The 21,099-nt window shown below is 38.1% G+C and overlaps 1 protein-coding gene across 39 annotated transcripts in view; it reads right to left on the bottom strand.

The window, feature by feature from the left end:
• DST (dystonin) overlaps positions 1 to 21,099 on the bottom strand; it is a 503,614-nt gene that overhangs the window by 37,168 nt on the left and 445,347 nt on the right. For all 39 annotated transcript variants that reach the window (XM_059077098.2, XM_067005926.1, XM_067005928.1 and 36 more), the window contains 11 exons: positions 20,758 to 20,976; positions 17,106 to 17,309; positions 15,602 to 15,833; positions 14,551 to 14,777; positions 12,780 to 12,902; positions 12,546 to 12,647; positions 10,404 to 10,505; positions 8,054 to 8,227; positions 7,584 to 7,739; positions 2,897 to 3,094; positions 2,422 to 2,550 (listed from right to left, as the gene is read on the bottom strand). In XM_059077098.2, the coding sequence (XP_058933081.1) occupies positions 2,422 to 2,550; positions 2,897 to 3,094; positions 7,584 to 7,739; positions 8,054 to 8,227; positions 10,404 to 10,505; positions 12,546 to 12,647; positions 12,780 to 12,902; positions 14,551 to 14,777; positions 15,602 to 15,833; positions 17,106 to 17,309; positions 20,758 to 20,976 (1,866 nt within the window). The remainder of the gene's footprint in view (positions 1 to 2,421; positions 2,551 to 2,896; positions 3,095 to 7,583; positions 7,740 to 8,053; positions 8,228 to 10,403; positions 10,506 to 12,545; positions 12,648 to 12,779; positions 12,903 to 14,550; positions 14,778 to 15,601; positions 15,834 to 17,105; positions 17,310 to 20,757; positions 20,977 to 21,099) is intronic.

Below are 21,099 nucleotides of genomic sequence, written 5' to 3'. Positions count from 1 at the left end.
ACACTCTGCCTACCAAGAAATCTTAGAAATGGTGCTATTGTGATCAATCCACCCCACACGTGATGCAGTAATGTTAAGTGTTATCAAGAAAGGTTTAATGTACAGTAACCAATCAGCTCTGTGACCTTGGGCGAGTAACATAACTTCTTTGAGCCTCGATTTCCTTCTCTGTAAAATGAGTTCTCTAAGTCTCTCCTCGGAACACAGTACAATGACTGTAATATTGTTTTTTTGGTATAATTTAATTCTATGCTCAGAAGACATACAGTGGATAGATGGTCAAGACCCAGTACAGTAAGACATTTCAGTTGATGACGCAGACTTTGGAATCACAGTAGCCAAACTTGTAGTCCTATGAATATTCTTCTCACTTATAACATTTTTAAAGCTTTCAACTAGAATGTAGTGTGTATCTTCTATAGAAAATATAAAAACACTGCTTCAACAAATTTAGAATTTAAGATAAATGAAACACCAGTTACACTCACGTCAAAAGTAAGAGCAGTTCTATTCCATTGATCCAATCATAATGTGAGTCAAATCATAGCTCCCACTGAAAAATTACATACTATCTAACATTTCCAACTTTTTACCTTTTAAAACTGATACAATCCATAAAAATCAGCATTTTAAAGTCTAGAATTCAGTGTTTTTAGTATATTCATAAGGCTGTGCAACCATCACTACTAATTCTAGAACATTTTTATTGCCTCAAAACTTTGTAATTTCTTAAACCTTAAAAAAATCCCTCTCTAAACGTATTTACAATATCACCCACTGAAAGCTTTTAATCAAAGCAAAGCTTCTAAATACAGCTAAATCTCAGGAAACAGTAATACTCCAAGTTTTCTAGTTTCCTTCATGTCTAACAGAACCAAATCAAAAGAACATGACTAAAATAGTATTACAAGTATCAGTAACTCTTTAGAATTTCTTAAGTCATGGAATTCTATAATCTGGCAAATGATATCAGCAAACATCCTACCCAAACCAAATATGCTGATAAGTAATATTTTTCTAAAATAAAATAGTCTAAAGATAAGCTTTGCTTTCCAACTTTTTACTTATATTCTTCTAAATTACCATTTAAATATATTTGTTGGTTAGAGAACCATCTCACGTATGTTTGTTCAAGAATTCATTAAACTTATACTTAATGGATTGTAAAAGCTATGCAAGTACTTCTAGGAAAGTAAGAAGGTATCTGGAAGACAGCCAGATTTTATGGAGAAGACAAGTGCTCCCAAGTTATTTAGTCAGTTACTTTTTCAGTGAACAAATGGGTCTCTTGTGGCACCAAGAAAACAACATATTAACAAGAAAACCACATACACAATGATTTTCCAAAAGAAGGAATAGAGATTCTAGAAAATTCTCCACTGGATTAATAGGATTCATTTTAACTGCTCATGGCAATTGTGAAATGAATAAGATGTTACTTCAGTTGTATTTCTTCCTTCCACCTACAAGATGGTCACTTCCTCTCCAAATCATCAAATTCAAAATTATTCCCAACAAGTGAAGTTTTATTAGTAAGATCTTACAACAACACTAGGCATGACTAAAGAGTACAGACTCGCACGTACAATGGCCCATTTCTTTTGCCAAATCCCTAAGTACTTCTTCTTTTATTTCCTAAGAAGCATTCAACATTTGAAAAGACTGTTTTTCTCTTAGAACTTTTAGAGCTAAATTATGATGGGACATGAATAGGAAATGTCAATAGGTCAAATGTAGTCTAAATTTAATTTCTCAGCCCATACTGCTAGGAAAGAAAACCAGAGTCTCAAGTTTCATTATTTTTCCTCCTTATCTTTAAGAGTTGACAGCACTACAGACTCTGGGCCGGAACAGCCCGCAGGCATGATGGGATGCTCCAGTCAGACAATTAAACAGAAGCCTCCTCTTGTCCAAACCTGGTGGGTGTGAGGTTGAAGATACGGCCCCATCACCGTTAAAAGGAGCAAATTCGTAACTTCGTTTTCACAGAACAAAAACATATTTTCCAGCCTTCCATGAAACTGGGTGGGAATCTCATGCTCACAGCAGTAATTGGTAAGTCCATTCTGATTCCTTTAGGGATTTTTCTTTCCACTCAAGGAGCCACAGTTTATAATTTACCCAATGTTATATTACTATCCATACAAGTTTATCACTTTATGGGGGAAGGTTTGCTTCTAAAAAATGCCTAGACTGCTACAACGTCTTTTCATACACTGACACACTAAACTTTAAAATAAAGAATAGGTTCTGACTTTAAAAATTTAATCAACAGTGTTTCTAGCACTTACATATAGAGATTTCTGCTGCAAAACTGGATATCCTTTAAGCCTTCTCCCACAGTTTGTTTATTACCAGGGCCTAAACAAAATAGTCAGTTTCTTAATATGAGGCTAGAGCTGTAGGAAACAATATAGTTACCATGTGGGCATTAAGCTGTTCCCTGGCTGTTTCCGGTAAACCTCCCAGAGGCTTGGATGCTAACAGATGGCGCTCCGTGTCGGTCAGCCACTGTTGCAAATCCTCGATTTCGCCGTGGAACCCTTTGGCCTGGAGTGAGAGAGAGGTTCAAGTTTGGGCCCCAGATATGGTCACTTTGAAGCCAAAAATGAAGCGTAAACAATCCCAGCCTGCTAAGCCTCTCCATGCATTTTGAACAAGGGCAGGGGCCTCTGGACCACTTGCTTTTCTTCAGCAGGAGAACCGGCAATAAAACTATCATGCTAAGAACTGGAGAGCTGTGTTCTTCTCAGCTCTGTCCTTTACCCCACTTTTTTTTAAACTCTTCTCCTTGAAGTATAAAAACTAAACAGGGGTGTGAAAACCAATAAAAGAATGCCATGCCATCTTGGTCTTGAAGGCACCAGAAAGTTTCAGGATTTATTCTCTCATTCACCTGGCGCAAGGCACCATCCAGCTGCTGCTTCCTTTGTTCTGTTTTTTCCAAAACATTTTGCCAGCGTTGATTCAAAACCTCTAGCTTGTTCTGAAGGTTGCTCGCTTCTTCTCCGGCACTTGATTCGATTAGATCATTTCCTGCTTTATTCACGGCTTCCACGGTGGACTGATGTGCTAATACATCATTTTGGAGCACCTGAAAATATTCAGATTAACACTTAATATGTTCGCTAGTTGGTAACATGCTAGCATCGCTTCTAATGCAATTCTTTTATTTCCTGGTTACGAAACGTTCTGAAGCTAAAACATATACATAGAATTTTAATACTAATGAATTTTAAAAATGGTGAACTTACTTTCCCTTAACTTTGCAGCTTTATTGGGTATCTCTTCAATCTACCAAGATCCCCTGAAATGATTATGTTGAGAACATTGCTAGTTCTTCCCATTAGAAGAGTTTTGCAATTGATGACATTAAGTATATAGAGATTATAGTTAAAAGGGTCCAAAGATATTCATTTGATTCAAGCTCACTTTAATTGAACTTAATTTTCATGTCTTGAGTAAACAATTTCGAAAATATATATTGCTATATGTTCAAATATAAAATTAATACATTGCCATGTTTTATAATTAGCATTCTTAAAAAGGAAACATGAGAGATTATGACAAGCAACTATATGCCAATAAAATGGACAACCTGGAGGAAATGGACAAATTCTTAGAAATGCACAACTTTCCGAGACTGAACCAGGAAGAAATAGAAAATATGAACAGACAAATCACAAACACTGAAATTGAGACTGTGATTAAAAATCTTCCAACAAACAAAAGCCCAGGACCAGATGGCTTCACAGGTGAATTCTATCAAACATTTAGAGAAGAGCTAACACCTATCCTTCTCAAACTCTTCCAAAATATAGCAGAGGGAGGAACACTCCCAAACTCATTCTACAAGGCCACCATCACCCTGATACCCAAACCAGACAAAGATGTCACAAAGAAAGAAAACTACAGGGCAATATCACTGATGAATATAGATGCAAAAATCCTCAACAAAATACTTGCAAACAGAATCCAACAGCACATTAAAAGGATCATACACCATGATCAAGTGGGGTTTGTCCCAGGAATGCAAGGTTTCTTCAATATACGCAAATCAATCAAAGTGATACACCATATTAACAAATTGAAGGAGAAAAACCATATGATCATCTCAATAGATGCAGAGAAAGCTTTTGACAAAATTCAACACCCATTTATGATAAAAACCCTCCAGAAAGTAGGCATACAGGGAACTTACCTCAGTATAATAAAGGCCATATATGACAAACCTGCAGCCAACATCATCCTCAATGGTGAAAAACTGAAACCATTTTCACTAAGAACAGGAAGAAGACAAGGTTGCCCACTCTCACCACTATTACTCAACATAGTTTTGGAAGTTTTAGCCACAGCAATTAGAGAAAAAAAAGAAATAAAAGGAATCCAAATAGGAAAAGAAGAAGTAAAGCTGTCACTGTTTGCAGATGACATGATACTATACATAGAGAATCCTAAAGATGCTACCAGAAAATTACTAGAGCTAAATTGGATAAAGAAGATGTGGCACATATATACAATGGAATATTATTCAGAAAAAGAAACGATATTGAGTTATTTGTTGTGAGGTGGATGGAACTAGAGTCTATCATGCAGCGTGAAGTAAGTCAGAAAGAGAAAAACAAATACCGTATGTTAACACACATATACGGAATCTAAAAAAAACCCAAAGTGGTCATGAAGAACCTAGGGGCAAGATGGGAATAAAGGCGCAGACCGACTAGAGAATGGACTTGAGGATATGGGGAGGGGGAAGGGTAAGCTGGGATAAAGTGAGAGAGTGGCATGGACATATATACACTACCAAACGTAAAATAGATAGCTAGTGGGAAGCAGCCACTTAGCACAGGGAGATCAGCTCTGTGCTTTATGACCACCTAGGAGGGTGGGAGGGAGGGAGACGCAAGAGGGAAGAGATATGGGGATATATGTATAACTGATTCACTTTGTTATAAAACAGAAACTAACACACCATTGTAAAGCAATTATACTCCAATAAAGATGTAAAAAAGAAAAAAAAGGAAACAAATGATCACAGAATACCCTTTTATCATCTCTTGTTTTAAGGGTGCTAGAATTAACTGCTAAGGTGACAGGAACGAACCCCAGGAGGCCCTAACATTAAAGGGAAAGAGATTTCACCATTTACTGGGGAATACGTGAGTCCAGCATTCCACGACTGAGCTGTTCTCTTACTAGAAAATACGATATGAGATGCCTATGACAGATCCCAGTAAATAATGCCTTCTTATTCTATTATCCGGTGAGAATATAAGAATAGATTAATAACACTTAAATGCACTAAGATGGGGCAAGAGTGGTACGTGCAAAAAACAAGGGCAGGCTAACCAAATCAATTTCTTATACTGAAAAGAATTACCTCAAAGAACAAATACAGCTTAGTAATAGTTTCCTTTCAAGAAGACTGCTATGCTTTTGGAAACCAGAAGAAACCTTCCTCTATTGTTGGTAAAAGTCTGTGATAACCCTTCCCCCTACACTCAGACTCAGGTTGGCAACAGGAGAGAAGAGGAGTGTCATCTGACGTCCTGGGAGGGACAACCCACATCTGGGAAACCCAGACCAGAAGGATTTCAGCCAAGGGCACGAACCGTCCATGACCACTGTTCCTCTGACTCCATCCACTTGTGTTCTGGGGCATCTGGTGAGGGAGGTTTTTCAAAAGCTATAAAATCAACTGAGTAAGGAGTTATCTTTATAAGAAGCAGGTACTTGGATATGTAAATGTAAAAGGTAAGAGTTAAATATTTTCACAGTCAAAACATAAAAGATAATTCTATAAAATTCGTTCTTATAAATGGTCGGAGCCCTACTACATAAGCCACGGCCAAGGAACCAGAGTAGAAGGCGGGACAGGGATGGAAATCTCCCCTCCCTTCCTCCAGCAATTGTGTTGGCAATTCTGAGTCCTTGAAATTTGACCTTCAGAAATGGAAGCAGAGCTGGGAGTGAAGGATTGGGAGTTTGGGGTCAGCAGATGCCAACTAGTATATATGGAGGGTGGATAAACAACAAGGTCCTGCTGTATACCACAGGGAAGTACATTCAATATCCTGTGATAAAATGTAATGGAAAATAATATATATGTATAACTGAATCACTTTGTTGTATAGCAGAAATGAACACAACACTGTAAATCAACTATACTTCAATAAAATTTTTTTAAAAAGAAAGAAATGGAAGGAGAAAAGATCCTTGACTAAAGGAAACTAAAGGTCCCTAACTCATCTCCGCCAAAATGACTGGACCAGGGTGCTGCATGTTCCTACCTCTACCATCTTCTACAAAGTTCCTGTCACTGATGTATGTGACTTTTAGGACAATGGCTCAGTTTATGAAAATGTAAATGCTATAAACTCACACTATGAGAATAAACATTTTGGTTACATGCAGAGTCAGTCTGACTGGTCATTACTGCTCTTAGCAAAGGTATAATATAGATATTAAATGAGGACAAATATTAATGATGCAAAATAAGTCCTAATTGCTTAATCAGATATGGCTGGGCAATGATTATAAATACAGACAGAAAGAGGTAAAAAAGGAAGAAAAATTTAAATTAGGGAACAATTTGTGGGGAAACACATGAAAGAGAAGAACTAAAGCAAGAATAATCAAAAATATCATGATCTTAAAGTGCTATAAACCTCTTATTTTAAAATGCTGTTAATATGTAAAATAATCAAATGTTTCTATATGATAATCAAGGAAAACTTATTTAAGATTAGGATTAAGGACCTAACTTTAAGTAAGATACCACTATAATGTGAATGTTAAAAGTTCTACGAAAGCCTGCTGAATGTCAGGATAAACTCTACTGGTCATAAATTCTATTCATTAAGCCTCGTTGACTTAAGACGGGGAATTTTCTGTTAATAATCATCAACCAAGTGCCACAAAGATGACAACAATATGAAACTATTTTGCATATATCTCAAGATAAAAAATTTCCACTTATAAGCTTTCAATCAAGTACATGACATGTAAAAACTCTTCTAAACATAATAACTAGTTTAAAAAACCACTTCAGAAAGAAAAGGACTAAGACACAAAAAGCCAGTGAAAAGAGAAAGAAACAGAAGGACAAACCCCAACATGATGAGAGATGTACAGACAGACAGAAATATATGACAAGCCAAAAAGCAGCAAGGGAGAGACGCATGGAGGGAAGGGTGACCACAGGAAACACACACAGAGCCTGCAGGACAACTGTGACTTGTCCGGCTGCCCCCAACAGCTTTTAAAACTATGTTACCTTCATCCAAGCACAGGTATAATCAGAAATTTAAACCTCCAGTGTTGGTCATGCAGGCCTCCTAAAATTTAGCCAGAAATTCCCCATTCTTGCTATTTTTGACAATAACTGCCTTGACCAATGAGAAAAACATTTTGATCATCACCTTTTAAGAAGTGCATCTTAAGTAGTTCAATCGTATGTTGCCAATGTCAGATAGGAACGTGGGTTAAAATTATAAATGCCTTAAAAAGCAGCGGACCAGAAACATCTGGTGACACTAGAAATGCAAAGAGAAGAAAGAGAGGATGCAGTAACAGCTACGTACATGATGCTTGGCGAGTTCAATTTCAATGGCCTTGGGGTCTCCTCCGACAGGCTTCTGTTCGCTGAGCAAGCCCTCGGTGTGCGTGAGCCACGCCAGCAACTCGTCCAGCGCGTGCTGGAACTGCCCCAGTGCTAACAGAGCGCCCTCCAGCTTGTGCTGCAGACAGAGAGGAGAGGAAGACAATAGATCCACGAGTCTGATAGGGTGGATGACCCACATTTATAAAACAAGAGTGACCTGTTCAATCGCTGCATAAGTCTTTAAGCAAATCCAGTGAAGCCCAATCATCATATCCTCATATATTTTAAGTTTGAAACTTTGTGGTTAAAAAAAACAGCATGTGAGAAGCAGGAAAAGTTCCAAGGAAACAAGAGAATTTAGGGGCTTCTGAAGTTTATGTCCAGGATCCCCTAATTTTACTTTTTAATAGTTATTTTACATTATTATACGAACCTGAAATTGGTATTTACCTGTCTGTTGATGATCCTCTCCTCCAGACTGTCCCATATCAATTTCAGCTCCATCAGTGGGTCCTGAACAGTGTGTTTATCACTTTCTTCTGTTACTTTCTTTAGCAGGAGCTCTGCCTGATGGTTCAGTCTCTCCATTTCTATCTGTTGTTGATACGCCTCTGACTTAAATTGCTATTTTTTTTTTAAAAAAAGAGGCATACAAGGAAAATTTGTTATATATCAGTAACTTTATTTTTTTGGAATTTTTGAATTTTATTTTATTTATATTTTTATACAGCAGGTTCTCTTCAGTAACTTTAAACAAACAAAAATTCTACAGGTTAGATGTTTGTTCTAATTCACACTTTTTATTGGGGTGGGGTGAAGAGGAATAAAATAAAAGAAATCTTTTCTCTGAAACTAGTACAACATTGTAAATCAACTATACTCCAGTATAAAATAAAAATTAAATTTAAAAGAAGGAATCTTTTCTCTTTATTCAATGTTTTCTGATGGAACGATTTTTTATTTATAATTCTGCTATTTCATGTCTAATTACACATATTCAATAAGTGAGTTCTGAAATTATAGGAAAGAAGAAAATAAAATATATATTGACATATATGAAACCCAAAAAAAAAATCTCTAAGAAACTCACATTAATATTTCCTGCTCAAAACACACACACATCTTGCAGTCACTGAACACTCTGTGTTTTCTGTAGCTATGCTTTGTTTATTTAGTTATCTATATTATTTTTCTTTGTGGCCATGCTATGTGGCTTGCAGGATCTTAGTTCCCAGACCAGGGATCGAACCCGGGCCCCGGCAGTGAAAGTGCTGAGTCCTAACCAATGGACCGCCAGGGAATTCCCTGCTATGCTGTGTTTATTAGTATTTATTTATCCTTTGAACTGACTCAGAATAACATTACTCTCACTTGGTGCTTAATGACATGTAGGTAAGAATACTGGCTTTGCCAACCAATACAGGTCAGCCAGTGGTTACATGTAATAGGAAACTGTCTTTTCATAAAGTATTGATTTTAATCTCTAATAGTAAATAATTAAATAATAAACAATTAATGGCTAAGCAGTCTCTTAATTTTTTTCAAGCAAATTAAAACAATAATTAAAAATAATAACAAAAGCATAGTGAACACTTGCTATAGTCAAGTTGTTCTCAATAAACTTATAAAGAAAATCATTTTATCCCCAATTAAGCTAAGGACACAGAGGTAAGAGCAGTTAGATAACTTTTCTGAGGCCATTTGGCTAGTAAGTGGATGAAGGGAGATGCAACTTCAGACACCTGATTTCAGGGCAAGCACCTCATCCAGTGTGCTGTATGAAAACTGCTGAGATATATGTAAAACCCAAAATAAACCCTCCTCCACACCTGTAATTGTACATAAAGGATATCATGTGTTTACTACATGAGCAGAGTTAAAAAAAAAAATCACAATCTAATGATGGTAACAGTAAAATTCTCAAGAAGAAACAATTTTTTTCTAAATGAAATAGTCTATATCACACTTAGAGATAAAAATGCTACTCTTTTAAAGCCAGATAATAATTTTATGTAAAAATATAGCAGAGTTCATTGAAAGGGCTGTGATGTCTCTGTAGATAGAGACTTTAAAATTAGGGAGGAAATAGCTGCTCCCACTTTGATAAATGAGCATCAGCACAGAGGAATTCAGAGGAAATGGTTCAGCCATTTTCACAGCTGGAGATCAAGAACCACAAAGGAAAAAATTTACAGAGGAAAGCAGATGGAAACAACAAGCATTTACAAAACAAACATTTTGGGAAACACTATGATCCCATCCAATCCCATCCACCCATGGGATCCTTCTTTAGCCTGTTGGACTAATTGAATTACTCTGAACACAACGAAGAAAACAGAAATGTTGCTGTATATGTATCAGTGACAATAACACACTATGGAATAATAAAGTTCTAAAAATCCTTATAGTATACATATGTAATACATCAAACACACACACACACACACACACACGCCCCCATACCTCATCCTACACCCAGTATGAGGATAAATGAAAGGCTATAAATCAAATCTTAGGAGTGCTTGACTCTCGGTACATAACATTTTGTTTTGCTAATTTGCATTTTCTGATTTTTCTATAATGAACAGGAATTGATTTAGTAAGAAAAACTACTACTATTTTGTATCCTTTATTTAATGAGCACTTACACATAACCTATTATGTGCAGGCACTATATTAAACCAGTTCCATAATCAAAATGTAACACTTCAATTATATAAAATAAATTTGCATAAAGCATCCCATGAATCAAGAACTTAAAAATGCAACGTTTGATGAATTTCTCAGCCCCTACCCATACCTTCAGCTCCTCAATCTGCTGCTTGACAGTTTCAAGATCTGTTCCAATTGGAGACAATGAAGCCAATTTGCCACCTGCAATATCTACCCAGTCGAATATTGCCTGAAAAACACGTTAGGTCATGTTATTATAACAGTATATTTGAAATTACTACAACACCTCAAGTGCAATGGAAAAGTATAATCATAAATCTATAAAGATATTAAGCAATGAGCCTGTTTTACAAATAAGGTAAAAGTGGCAATATACTGGAGCAGTTATCCGAAATATGAAATAGATGAAACCTCCAATTTTGCATCCAAATTTGCAGAAGAAATTCTATCTTGAATAGAATCTTAGAATATTGAGAACTTTCAAGAAAAGTCTATTTGAAAAAAAATGTTTTATAAATGCACCACACAAAATAAAATTCTCTGTACTCTGTCTACCTAAAAGGCAGATTGTATAAATATACTGAAAGAAAAAGATTCACACCCATCTGTTCATTCAAATAATCAAGACGTTTACTGTTTGGCACGTGAAACAATTTGTTTCAAGTAAACTCTTCTGTATTATTGAGATTAGCATTAAAATCCTGCACGTATAATGATTAAGACCATTATTCTGAACTGCGACAAAACTTCAAAATCTCCTATCTTCTTGTTCATTTTAGGCAACACAAACAATCTAAAAACGCTCCACTCACATTTTTTGTTTCAGGTTCTGAATACACAAAATTATTCTGCCATTTAATGGAGTTGCCAGGCCATACAGTACTGAGAAAAAAACCTTGGGAAATATCTGGTAGTTTAAACTGATCATGATAAACCCTAAGAACTTAAGCAGCAACTTGGGAAATAAAATGCACTTCACTTTACAATCAAACCTTGAAACCTCTGGAGTGTCTGCAGCTTTGGACATTTACCTACAGCTCTTTTAATCCATCACTGCCTTTCATCCCCAAACAGGTGATGCTACGGACCTAGGACCAGCAGGACCTATGATGGGCCTTGTTTTTCTAGCAATGGTGATGAGACAAGCCTTTGTGTCCAGCTGTGACCCTGATCTCCTGGGACTAACGGCTGCAGAGGTGGCAGAGCCATCTCCAGCCCCGGGAGAGGATACAACCTCTGTGACCCACCAAACGAATGTGAAAATCACGATCTGGCCTCACAGATGGACATAGAGCCTGACTGGTTACTGGCCACTGCTATCCAACCAATAAATTAACACTTTGGTTAAAAAAAAAGGAGGGGGGGTTATAAGGTGTCACTTGTGAATTTTTTATATATTTGCAAAGTTCAAAACACTTCTCTGCTGGCATAAAGCTGGGCTTGTGATATTTATTTTTATAAATATAGAAATGAAGTGGCCTAGTAAAAGGGAAAAGATGTTCTCATCTGAGCTTTAAAAATAATATTCTCTTGGTGTTATGGAAATACTTAGAGAGGGCTTTTCCATATGGTTGGATGAAGGATTCAACTCCTGCCAGTCTGTCAGGAAATGGAATAAAGTTAAGGAAGGTAGGGAGACAAATATTCCCGAGTTGGCCTCAACTGACAGGAGAATTTTTAATATTAAAAAAATAAACTTAAAAACTAGTTAATGAACTGAAAGAGAACCCTTGAAGGATTTGAAAAACAACCATTAAAAGGAATTACATACATGGGAAAGAAGAAAACACTTTTTGCATGACAGATTATGACCTAATAAAATAGAAATCTATTTTAGTTCACCGGACACACTGGCTTCAAATCAAATTTCTTTACATCTGACTTGTGCTACACTTGGTGATATTTTTAGATAGTGTTTACCCCTTTCATCTTATTCCACTCAACTCTAGAGCAGAACTCAGACTCAGCTCCATTTCACTGTCTGATGTTGAGCCATTTATGAAAAATACTGTGACTTTCACTTTAAAAAGTTAAAATATTTCTTTTCAAAGTAAATTTCACTGAATGTGTCTATAAGAATGTGTTTAGGGGTGTATATGAATCTGTACATATCTCCAGTGTCAGAAATCTCTTCAAAACGGTAAAGCATGAATTGAAGCAGGTGAATTAACTGCATCACACTTGCAGCTCCGGGGACATACTGATGCGTGAATTTGTAAGCATCACTTATCACTTGATCCCTCCCTCCAGGAGACCCTGCAAGCCTTACCTGCAGTCCATCCTGGTATTGAACAGCAGCCTGCATTGCCTCCTCAAGTCTGTCCACCCGGTCTTTCCAAGCTTTATTTAGAGAATCCCAGGCTGAATTTAACTACAATGTAAATATTAGAACTTTTTCAGTATCATATGCTAAGTTTCCGACTACTTCTATCAAATATGCTTTAGTTAGCAAAATCCTTTTAAAAAACCATTCTGATAAGAGTAGAAAATATGCAGGTTGTACCTCGTCTATACTCTTCTTAACAATGGGCTTGTCGGGTTCCCCACAAGCGGCAATGAGTTCAGAACCCAGGTTAATAACCATATCCAGCTCTTCCTGCAATCCGTCTATCTCCTCCCTTATGACCTAGAATAAGAAATGACAGCCTTACTTTTAAGCCAAACCACAATGAAACTAAAAAGATGCACACAGACATTGATGGTAGTTATTTCTAGGAGGCAGGACTGTAATCAATTTTTATTTTCTTCGTTCTGTTTTCCAAGTTTTGGCACTAAATTTTTTCAACAAGGGAACACAAGAGCCATTTTAAAGAAAAAACTGTGTCCTTTGAGGAACAAATGTCAAATGCTTATTATATAGACAGTATTTAGGAAGTAATTCCATGTAACATATACCAGAATAAGTCTTTCAAAAAAAATAAAATAAACAATACTGAAAAGCATGGAAAGCCATTTTGTTTTTGTTTTTTAAACCAACTAGTTTGGCAGTACACATTTAAAATAGACATAAGGGGCTTCCCTGGTGGTGCAGTGGTTGAGAGTCTGCCTGCCGATGCAGGGGACACAGGTTCCTGCCCCAGTCTGGGAAGATCCCACATGCGGCGGAGCGGCTAGGCTCATGAGCCATGGCCCCTGAGCCTGCGCGTCTGGAGCCTGTGCTCCGCAACGGGAGAGGCCACAACAGTGAGAGGCCCGCGTACCACAAAAAAAAAAAAAAAAGACATAAGTATCATATGAGTTCAGAGACTTCCCACAAATTAATGTAATTTGCTTAGTAGATTTAGGATAGTCTAACTCTAGATTTTCATTTTTACCCCAGGACATGTAAAGTACCAAACAAACAAACAAAAACTATGACAGAAATGCAGTATTCTACCTTGCTTTCATTTTCTTGGTTAAATACACTTATTCATTCAAGATGCATTTATTTACCAAGGGTGAACATGCCCCAAACCAGGCATCGGAGATACAGAGAAAATTAAATATGACTATTCCACTCAAGGGGCTCTGAGTCCACTGGGAAAGACAGAGGTACAGTCAACAATAAGTCTATGCTCTGTGTTAAGTCCTTTGTGTGATGAGAATGTTATGGGGATGGACTAACTCAGCTGAGTATACAAGAGGGTGGAGGGTGGCAATCCAACTGAACCTTGAAGCTTGAGTGGGATCTGCCAAGGAGAGTGGCAGGAAAGTTATTCTAGGCTAAGGAAATAAAATGTGCAAAGATTCAGATGCTAGAAAGAGCACGGCAGCGTCAGAGAAAGCCGTAAGAGAAGGAGCTTGGTAAAGGAGCAGTAGAAAAAAAATGGCTTTGGAAACACAGGCCTGGGCTAGGCTAGGATGGAAAAGGCTGATACCGTGTTCCAGGTAGTTTGGACTTTAGGCAGTAGGCAGTGGACGCCTTGAGGGCTTTTAACCAGCAGGACAGCAAGAGGAGATATAGAGGGACAACGGGCAACAAGATTAGAGGCTGGCGGGAAGAGAGACTCCACAGGCAGGGGTACCGCTCAGATTACTTTCTTAGACAAGAAAGAGAGAGGACGAGGCCCCAAAGTAAGGCAGAAACAATGGGGATGGAGAGAAACTTTCTAAATAAACATTTTCCATGGGAAACCTATGGGTGGACTCTGTCCCCTACTACATCTCTGTGCATTCCACTTTCAGAACCAAATATAAATTTTAATAGCATAATTCCAAATATTTATACCAAAGGAATCCAACATTCACGCTACCACAACTTGTTTTTTAAACTTTAAATGAGATTCTCTGCTTACCTCTGCTGCTTCCTGCTGTTGTTTTACTACCGAGGGATCGATCCCAGGATCCTCCAGATCCCTGATGAAGTCTTGAGTATCTTTAGTGGTAACCACCAGTGACATGTGATCACACCAGAACTTCTCTGCTAATTCCATCACATCCAGTAGCTTGGCTTCCCTTTCTTCCACCAGTGTGTGTATGTTCTCCCAAATGAAAACCATTTGGTCTAGCTTATCCTGAACAGCTACAGAGCAGAACAATATCAAAAAGACACACCCTTTAAGCAATAAAGCACAACGTTCAAATTCACACAGGAACAATCATTCAATTTTCCAAGGATCTAATAAACCTGGACCAAATTTGGGTTGAGCCCAGTCTAGTGGGTATCACTGGGCCCAACGGCCTTTCCAGGCAAATACAGGACCTGAGGGTGTCCTGCTCCTCCTAAACCAAGGTTTCCTGACAAAAGACAACACTCAGAGGCATGTGAACTCAGAGGAGACCTGAGTTCACCAAGGCTGGCCTTAGTATATCCTTTATGCTCTCCAAATCAAGAATAGAGATGTCTACTTAGTCTCAGGAACACAACAAAGTAGGATACATATTTTGGGCTTACTTCTAGCGTCCTCTTACTGTGAATTTCCACTGACCTCTGCACAGGCCCTTCCTTTTGACTCCAGCGCAGACATTTAAGGTGCTTGGCTAGGGTCCTGGTTGCCATTTCTGTGGCTATGGGATAGAGTACCCATGACATAAAGTACTGTAGTCAGAGGAAAAGATACCCCTAGGTTTGGTCTTATTAGCATTATGCTTTAACCAACTGATTTAAAGGGCCCAGAGAACATATGGTTTTTGTATCATGGCACATGTTGTAGTTACTCAACTGATTTCACAAACACAGGAAGATATTAACAAGGGACTGGTGTGCACAGCCCTTCCACCCCAAACATGTCACATCTGCAATACCTTTTCTAAAATCTGGCATGTTGATATGCAACTGGACTGTCAAGGGACATTCACAATCGTTTTGAGTAAAGTTCAGTGGTTCCCTCATCCTGAAAGGATTACCTTTGGCAGATATGTCTTTGTCAGTGCCCTGGGACCGAGCGATCATCTCCTCTCCCCTCTGTCTGAGGGTCTCGTACAGAGGCTGCAGCTTCTCCATGTCCACCGCCACGTTCTTATTCTCACTGACCTGCTCCTTGATCTTCTCCACCTCTGCTGAGATGGAAGGTGGCTGCCGCAGACGCTCCACCACGCGCTCCAGGCTCTCCAGGATCTGGTCGATCTTGTCGTGGAACTGGGAGTGAAAGAGAAGGGCCATTTATGGGGGAAAAGACCTGTGATGCCAAGGGTGGGATTTAAAATGATAACACACCTATCTAATGTCACAGTCAAGAATGAAACCTTGGCCTTTCTGTTAACACATCCATCCAAAGAGTTATATCCAGCTGGTGTGTGAAGACATTCCTAAAATCACAACTCATATGCACCTCTCTGTGTCACACTGCTTATGGGTGGGGATGGGACTGCTTCTTACAAATAACTGAGTAAATTCATTAAGAAACTGTATATGTTAACATATAATTGGATCTCTTGACAGCAGCATTTTACTAGTGCTTCATCTTATCATAATTCAAATTAACTTTGAAAATTAGGTTCAATAATCTGGGTGTTCGTCTATCAACACTGATGGTTTTACTCACTTTTACTGATTATTTTGGCATCCTCAAAAAGTTATATTATTAAATGTAAAATTCATGGGCAGTTTTGATGAGATGAAAGGGATTTCTTAAGTTATGAGTTTCCTGAACTAAAAAATGTTAAAAAAATTTAAAAAACCAGAAACCTTCCTGATTTGTAATGGATGTTTATATTTAATTCCTGGCCAAACACACAGTCAGATCCATGAAAGAATTTTAAATTTCCACTTGCAAAGGCACCACAGACAATGAAGCAAAGTTATGAACACTTGTTCATTTATAGATTCCACACTATCCTCAACATTAAAGGAATCATCGGTCAGGATTACAGAAAATGGACCACTCTCATACCAGTGTATCTAATGATAAAAACCAAAACCTTCAAAACGGAAAATCTGTAGGTAACTGCAAATCAACTTCTTGAAAAAGGTATTTTCAAAATGAAAAAAAAAAAAAAATCGATTTCCAACTGCATATTTTTTCCTTCTTATTCAGCCTAGCATTCATAGTCTTTCTTCTTATTGCCATCTTGGGAATGTTTCATTAATGATGATAATAACACTTTCTTTCCTCTCTTCCAATGGCAAACACTGCATTCTACTTTGGATGGACACTTATTTAGGTATCTGGACAACGATGACAGTTGTATGCTTCTTAAATAATTGAAAATTATGTTTTATTTATATATAAGCAGGAAGAGAAATATAAGGATCGGACACCGGCAAATATCACCTCAGAGACCAAAACGTCAATACTCAGAGTTAATGCAGTGAAACGATTTTAGCTGGAATTGAATCAGCAGATCCGGGAAATGTCTTTCCACACTCTGCTGTCGGGCAGAGCGTTGCACTGCTGGTTCAAAGCATTACCTGAGCAGACTGAGAAATGGCTTCATCCAGCGCCACAGCCCGCTTTTTGACATCTTCTTTAATTTGACTGTAGAGAGTGTCAGCAGCCACGTACTTCTCTTGGATAGAAAAGCCTTCCCTCGGGCTCAATTCCAGTAACTGTGGCCCAGTTTTGTTCATCTTATCTATATGCGGCTTGTGTTCGGCTATCAACTCTCGCAGTTGCTATAACAAAGCAAACAGCGTCTCAGTTTCTCAGAGGCACACCTCCACAGTACAGCTGTCAACATCCCCAGCGCATCCAGCTGGCAAGAAACTCCAGACAAACACTCTCCCATCACAAGGCACTGAACGTACAACCCTCTGCCAGGAAGAGATCCCCTAACACAAAGATTAAACAACAGTCTGGTCACGTCAAAGTCCTTTTCAGGGCACATGCAAATATGCTGGATGAGTGAAATAATGAATATCAGTTTCATTACGCCTTTCCTACCAAGAGCAGTACAGTCTGACGAGAGTATTAGCCGAGGGTCATATTACATGAAAGGATTATGAACTCACTACATCCCAACCTACAGAGACTGAGCCATAACTCTCTGTGTTCCTTTCTGCACACTCATGATACATACAAGAATTATTCAAAAGGAAGGAAGGGAGAGAGAGGGAGACGAACAGAGGAAGAGGAAAAAAGCACAGTAGAAGGTAGACACAATGCTGAGAGAGAACGATGACAGATAAAGCTAAGTTAGGGGGATTTAAGCCCCCAAGGGATTGTCATTACATTATATGTAAACCAATATAAAATATGTCCATATATACTATATATCTGTGAGTCTGTTCTATGTACATATATGATATGTATGATATAGAAACATAAACAAATCTATCTGTATTTATTTTTAAAGGTTAATGGCTGCAAGGATAATCAATCCATCAAATACACAGCTGTATACTGGGCATTATCTATAAAGTGTATTTAAGGAAAAATATGTGACCTATGAATATTCTGCATAATACAGTATCATTTAATCAAGAGATACAATGATACTGATGCTAATGAAGGGGTGTGGAATCCAGGTGGAGCCCCATTCCTTTTAGGGAAATGGATCAATCTGGAATATTTACACTCCATGGAATCCAGGGTCTCCCGTGACTGCCTGCAGGTTTCTCTGAGGCAGACCTCTGTGCAGCATTGAGGTGCCCTCTACTGTACTCTATTATTCAAGAGGTTCCCTAATCAGCAGTTTCTCGTCCTCACCAGAAGATGTGTCTCCAAACTGTTTGCTATCCAGCCCCTAAGAAAAGCCTCTCTGAGAGAAATTATATTCAGGAAAGACAGTCTAGAGGAAAGCGATCTTTCCCTGTAAATATTTTAACTTCCATCATTCATCAAGCAGAATCACCAGGACGACCACACACCTGGATTTTTATTAAAAGTTCCACTAAAATCAGTCATATAAATTACTTCCAAAGTGGCTGAGAAAACTGGTTCATTACATCATGAACAATCCCCAATGTACTATCTCTATTTTTGAAGTTTTTCTGAAGACGGTCTCAAAACTCTTTTGGAAAAGAGCTAACTAAACACGAATTCAACTTGTAAAAAAAAAAAGGAGGACCGTCTACTGAATCTAACATGCTCTTCACAGCCCCTGGGTGTCCAGGCTGTGATTTCCTACTTGTGTTTTACATTGTTTGGTGATCTTCATGCTGTTTTACAGAATGGAGGTGGTGATGGTAAGACCAGCTGCCATGCAATCTCATGGAGAAGAAATGTGTCACACAAGCTCTGGCTTCAATATTCTCGAAGGCATGTTTGAAAAACAAGCTCACACTTTGATTACCAAGAGACTCTCAGTAAAGTGAGGAATCTCTGCTGAGAGTTCTTGAGTGGCCTGGAGTCTAAGTAGATCTCACCTGTGTAGCATCACCATGAGACACCTTTGCTGGGAAGTAGCCAGAGGAGCTTTCTTAAGACCATTCCATGACAGACAAGAAAACAGCCACAGGATATCTACTTGGGGATGTGTGCACATGGAGAAAGGGCCCAGCAGGAGATGTCTTTTGCCTCATAGGTAACAAAATGATTCTTGGCAGCTATCCTAAGGGTCCACTCATGCTGGAGATACTTAATGTGAACTTAAAAGAGATCTACCATTTATTTATAACATGGCTCTCGGGGCCATTTTTCATTCCTGGCTAGAATGAACTAGAAGATGTTCCCAAGAACAGTGAAGAGGATGCTGTAAAGTTGCAGAAGAAATGCTGAAAATATTCTGAACAATTTAGCTTGAACAATTTGAAGACTTGGCTACGAAGTCTTGAAGCTCCCTTTCTAAATAAAAATCATACATTTGTTTTGAGAACTGAAAGATGATGCCAAACAAGAAAATTAACTCAACTTTGAAATTTTCCATTCAATAATGATCCTTTTCGTCCTATTTGATGTTATGCTAGAAAACAGCTATTCAGATCTCACTTTAGAGTACAAGAAATCCATGAAACATTTTATACTAAAAATCAGTCAGTGGGTAGGCATCAGGATTTCTCCCCAAAATAACCTTTCTACTTAAATTAAATTTAATTATACATAGTTTATAAGTCTTTCTCCCACTGAAGTATTTAGATAGAATGCCATAAAATTTCCATTTTGCAGTAAAGTGTTCTCTGAAGCTCTTCTAAACAAATACTTAGAGATATTCTTCAATGTTAATACACTAAAAAAGTAAACAAATAAGATTAATAAGTATGTTACATACTTCAAACAATGATGTAATATATCCTGAGTTAAACTTTACACACACACACACACACACACACACACACAATGATTAGTCTCAGGGTATATCTTGTAGAGATCTGGGAGAGCAACTAGGTTCACAAGATCATAAATAACAAGAATTCCAGACTTTCTTCTGAGAGTCTTGAATCCTCTCACTCAAACCCTTGCAAAATTTTAAGCTACATTAACATTTCAGAGACTACTGAAATGAGGGCTTCATGATGCCATTTTATGTGTTTAAAACATGACATATTTGTAGATGGAAATATACTCTCTCATTTACTCATGTAAACTTATAGAAGCAGAGAACTTCAAAAGATTTCCATGTACAAAAGGAAAAGAAAAGAAAAGTGGGGGGACAATTTGCCTTTAAACTTCAGCATTTTTTCTGTTTCACAGAATTCGATTTCACGACAATGCTATTTTAACGTATTTGTTATAGCGTACATTTTCTCCAAGCTCAATGTCCTTGTCTGTTTGATGTTGCTTCCATGTATTTCTACCTTTTGCTTACATTCTGGATGGCTCTAACCACTATATATTAGTCAAATTAGTGTACACTGAAAGCAATTCAACATGATCAGTTGAAAGTACTCCAAAAGCTTATTTCTCTAACATTTTAAAACAAGGATTTTGTTTCTGTACTCAGTTTACACTGCATACTACTGGGTAAAAGCTGTGACATCATGATGACATACACAGTGTGCCTGCCCACGTGAATCATCCCACTGCAAAACTGGACAACAGGGCAGCAACTCGGAGGTAAGCAAACTGTGCAGACCAGAACGCTAAAAGTTCCTCATCACAGAGGGTGTCTGCATTAGAAACACCCTAAAAATCGTGATTCTCTTTCCATGGGGTCTCCAGCACTCTCTCTGGCACCAAGCTTACACGATGTTCTTCCTGCTGTTGCCTCAGGGTTTCGTACTCCAGGGCAGGGGCAGGAAGCTGAGTGATGATCCTCTGTACGTCTGTCAGCCACGGCCAAAGTTCTTCGTATGTTTCCCAGAACTGGTTAACCAGGGACTGTGCCCGTTCTAACTGCAGATACCTCTCTGAGTTTATCTGGCAGATGGCATCATAGTTCTTCAATACCTTGTCCAGTTTTTTCTAGAAAATCAGATGATAAAATGTGTTTAACCGGGCAGGCAGGCGAAGGAACACGTATATATACTCCAGAATGCTTGTCCAGCACAATATACTTAGTGCAGAGTAAGCACTCAACAATGAATG

Source organism: Kogia breviceps, chromosome 10, assembly GCF_026419965.1.
Source record: "Kogia breviceps isolate mKogBre1 chromosome 10, mKogBre1 haplotype 1, whole genome shotgun sequence".
Classification (NCBI taxonomy): Eukaryota; Metazoa; Chordata; class Mammalia; order Artiodactyla; family Physeteridae; genus Kogia; species Kogia breviceps.
The sequence above is the reverse complement of the archived record's forward strand: the minus strand, read 5'-3'. Positions and strand labels throughout refer to the sequence as shown.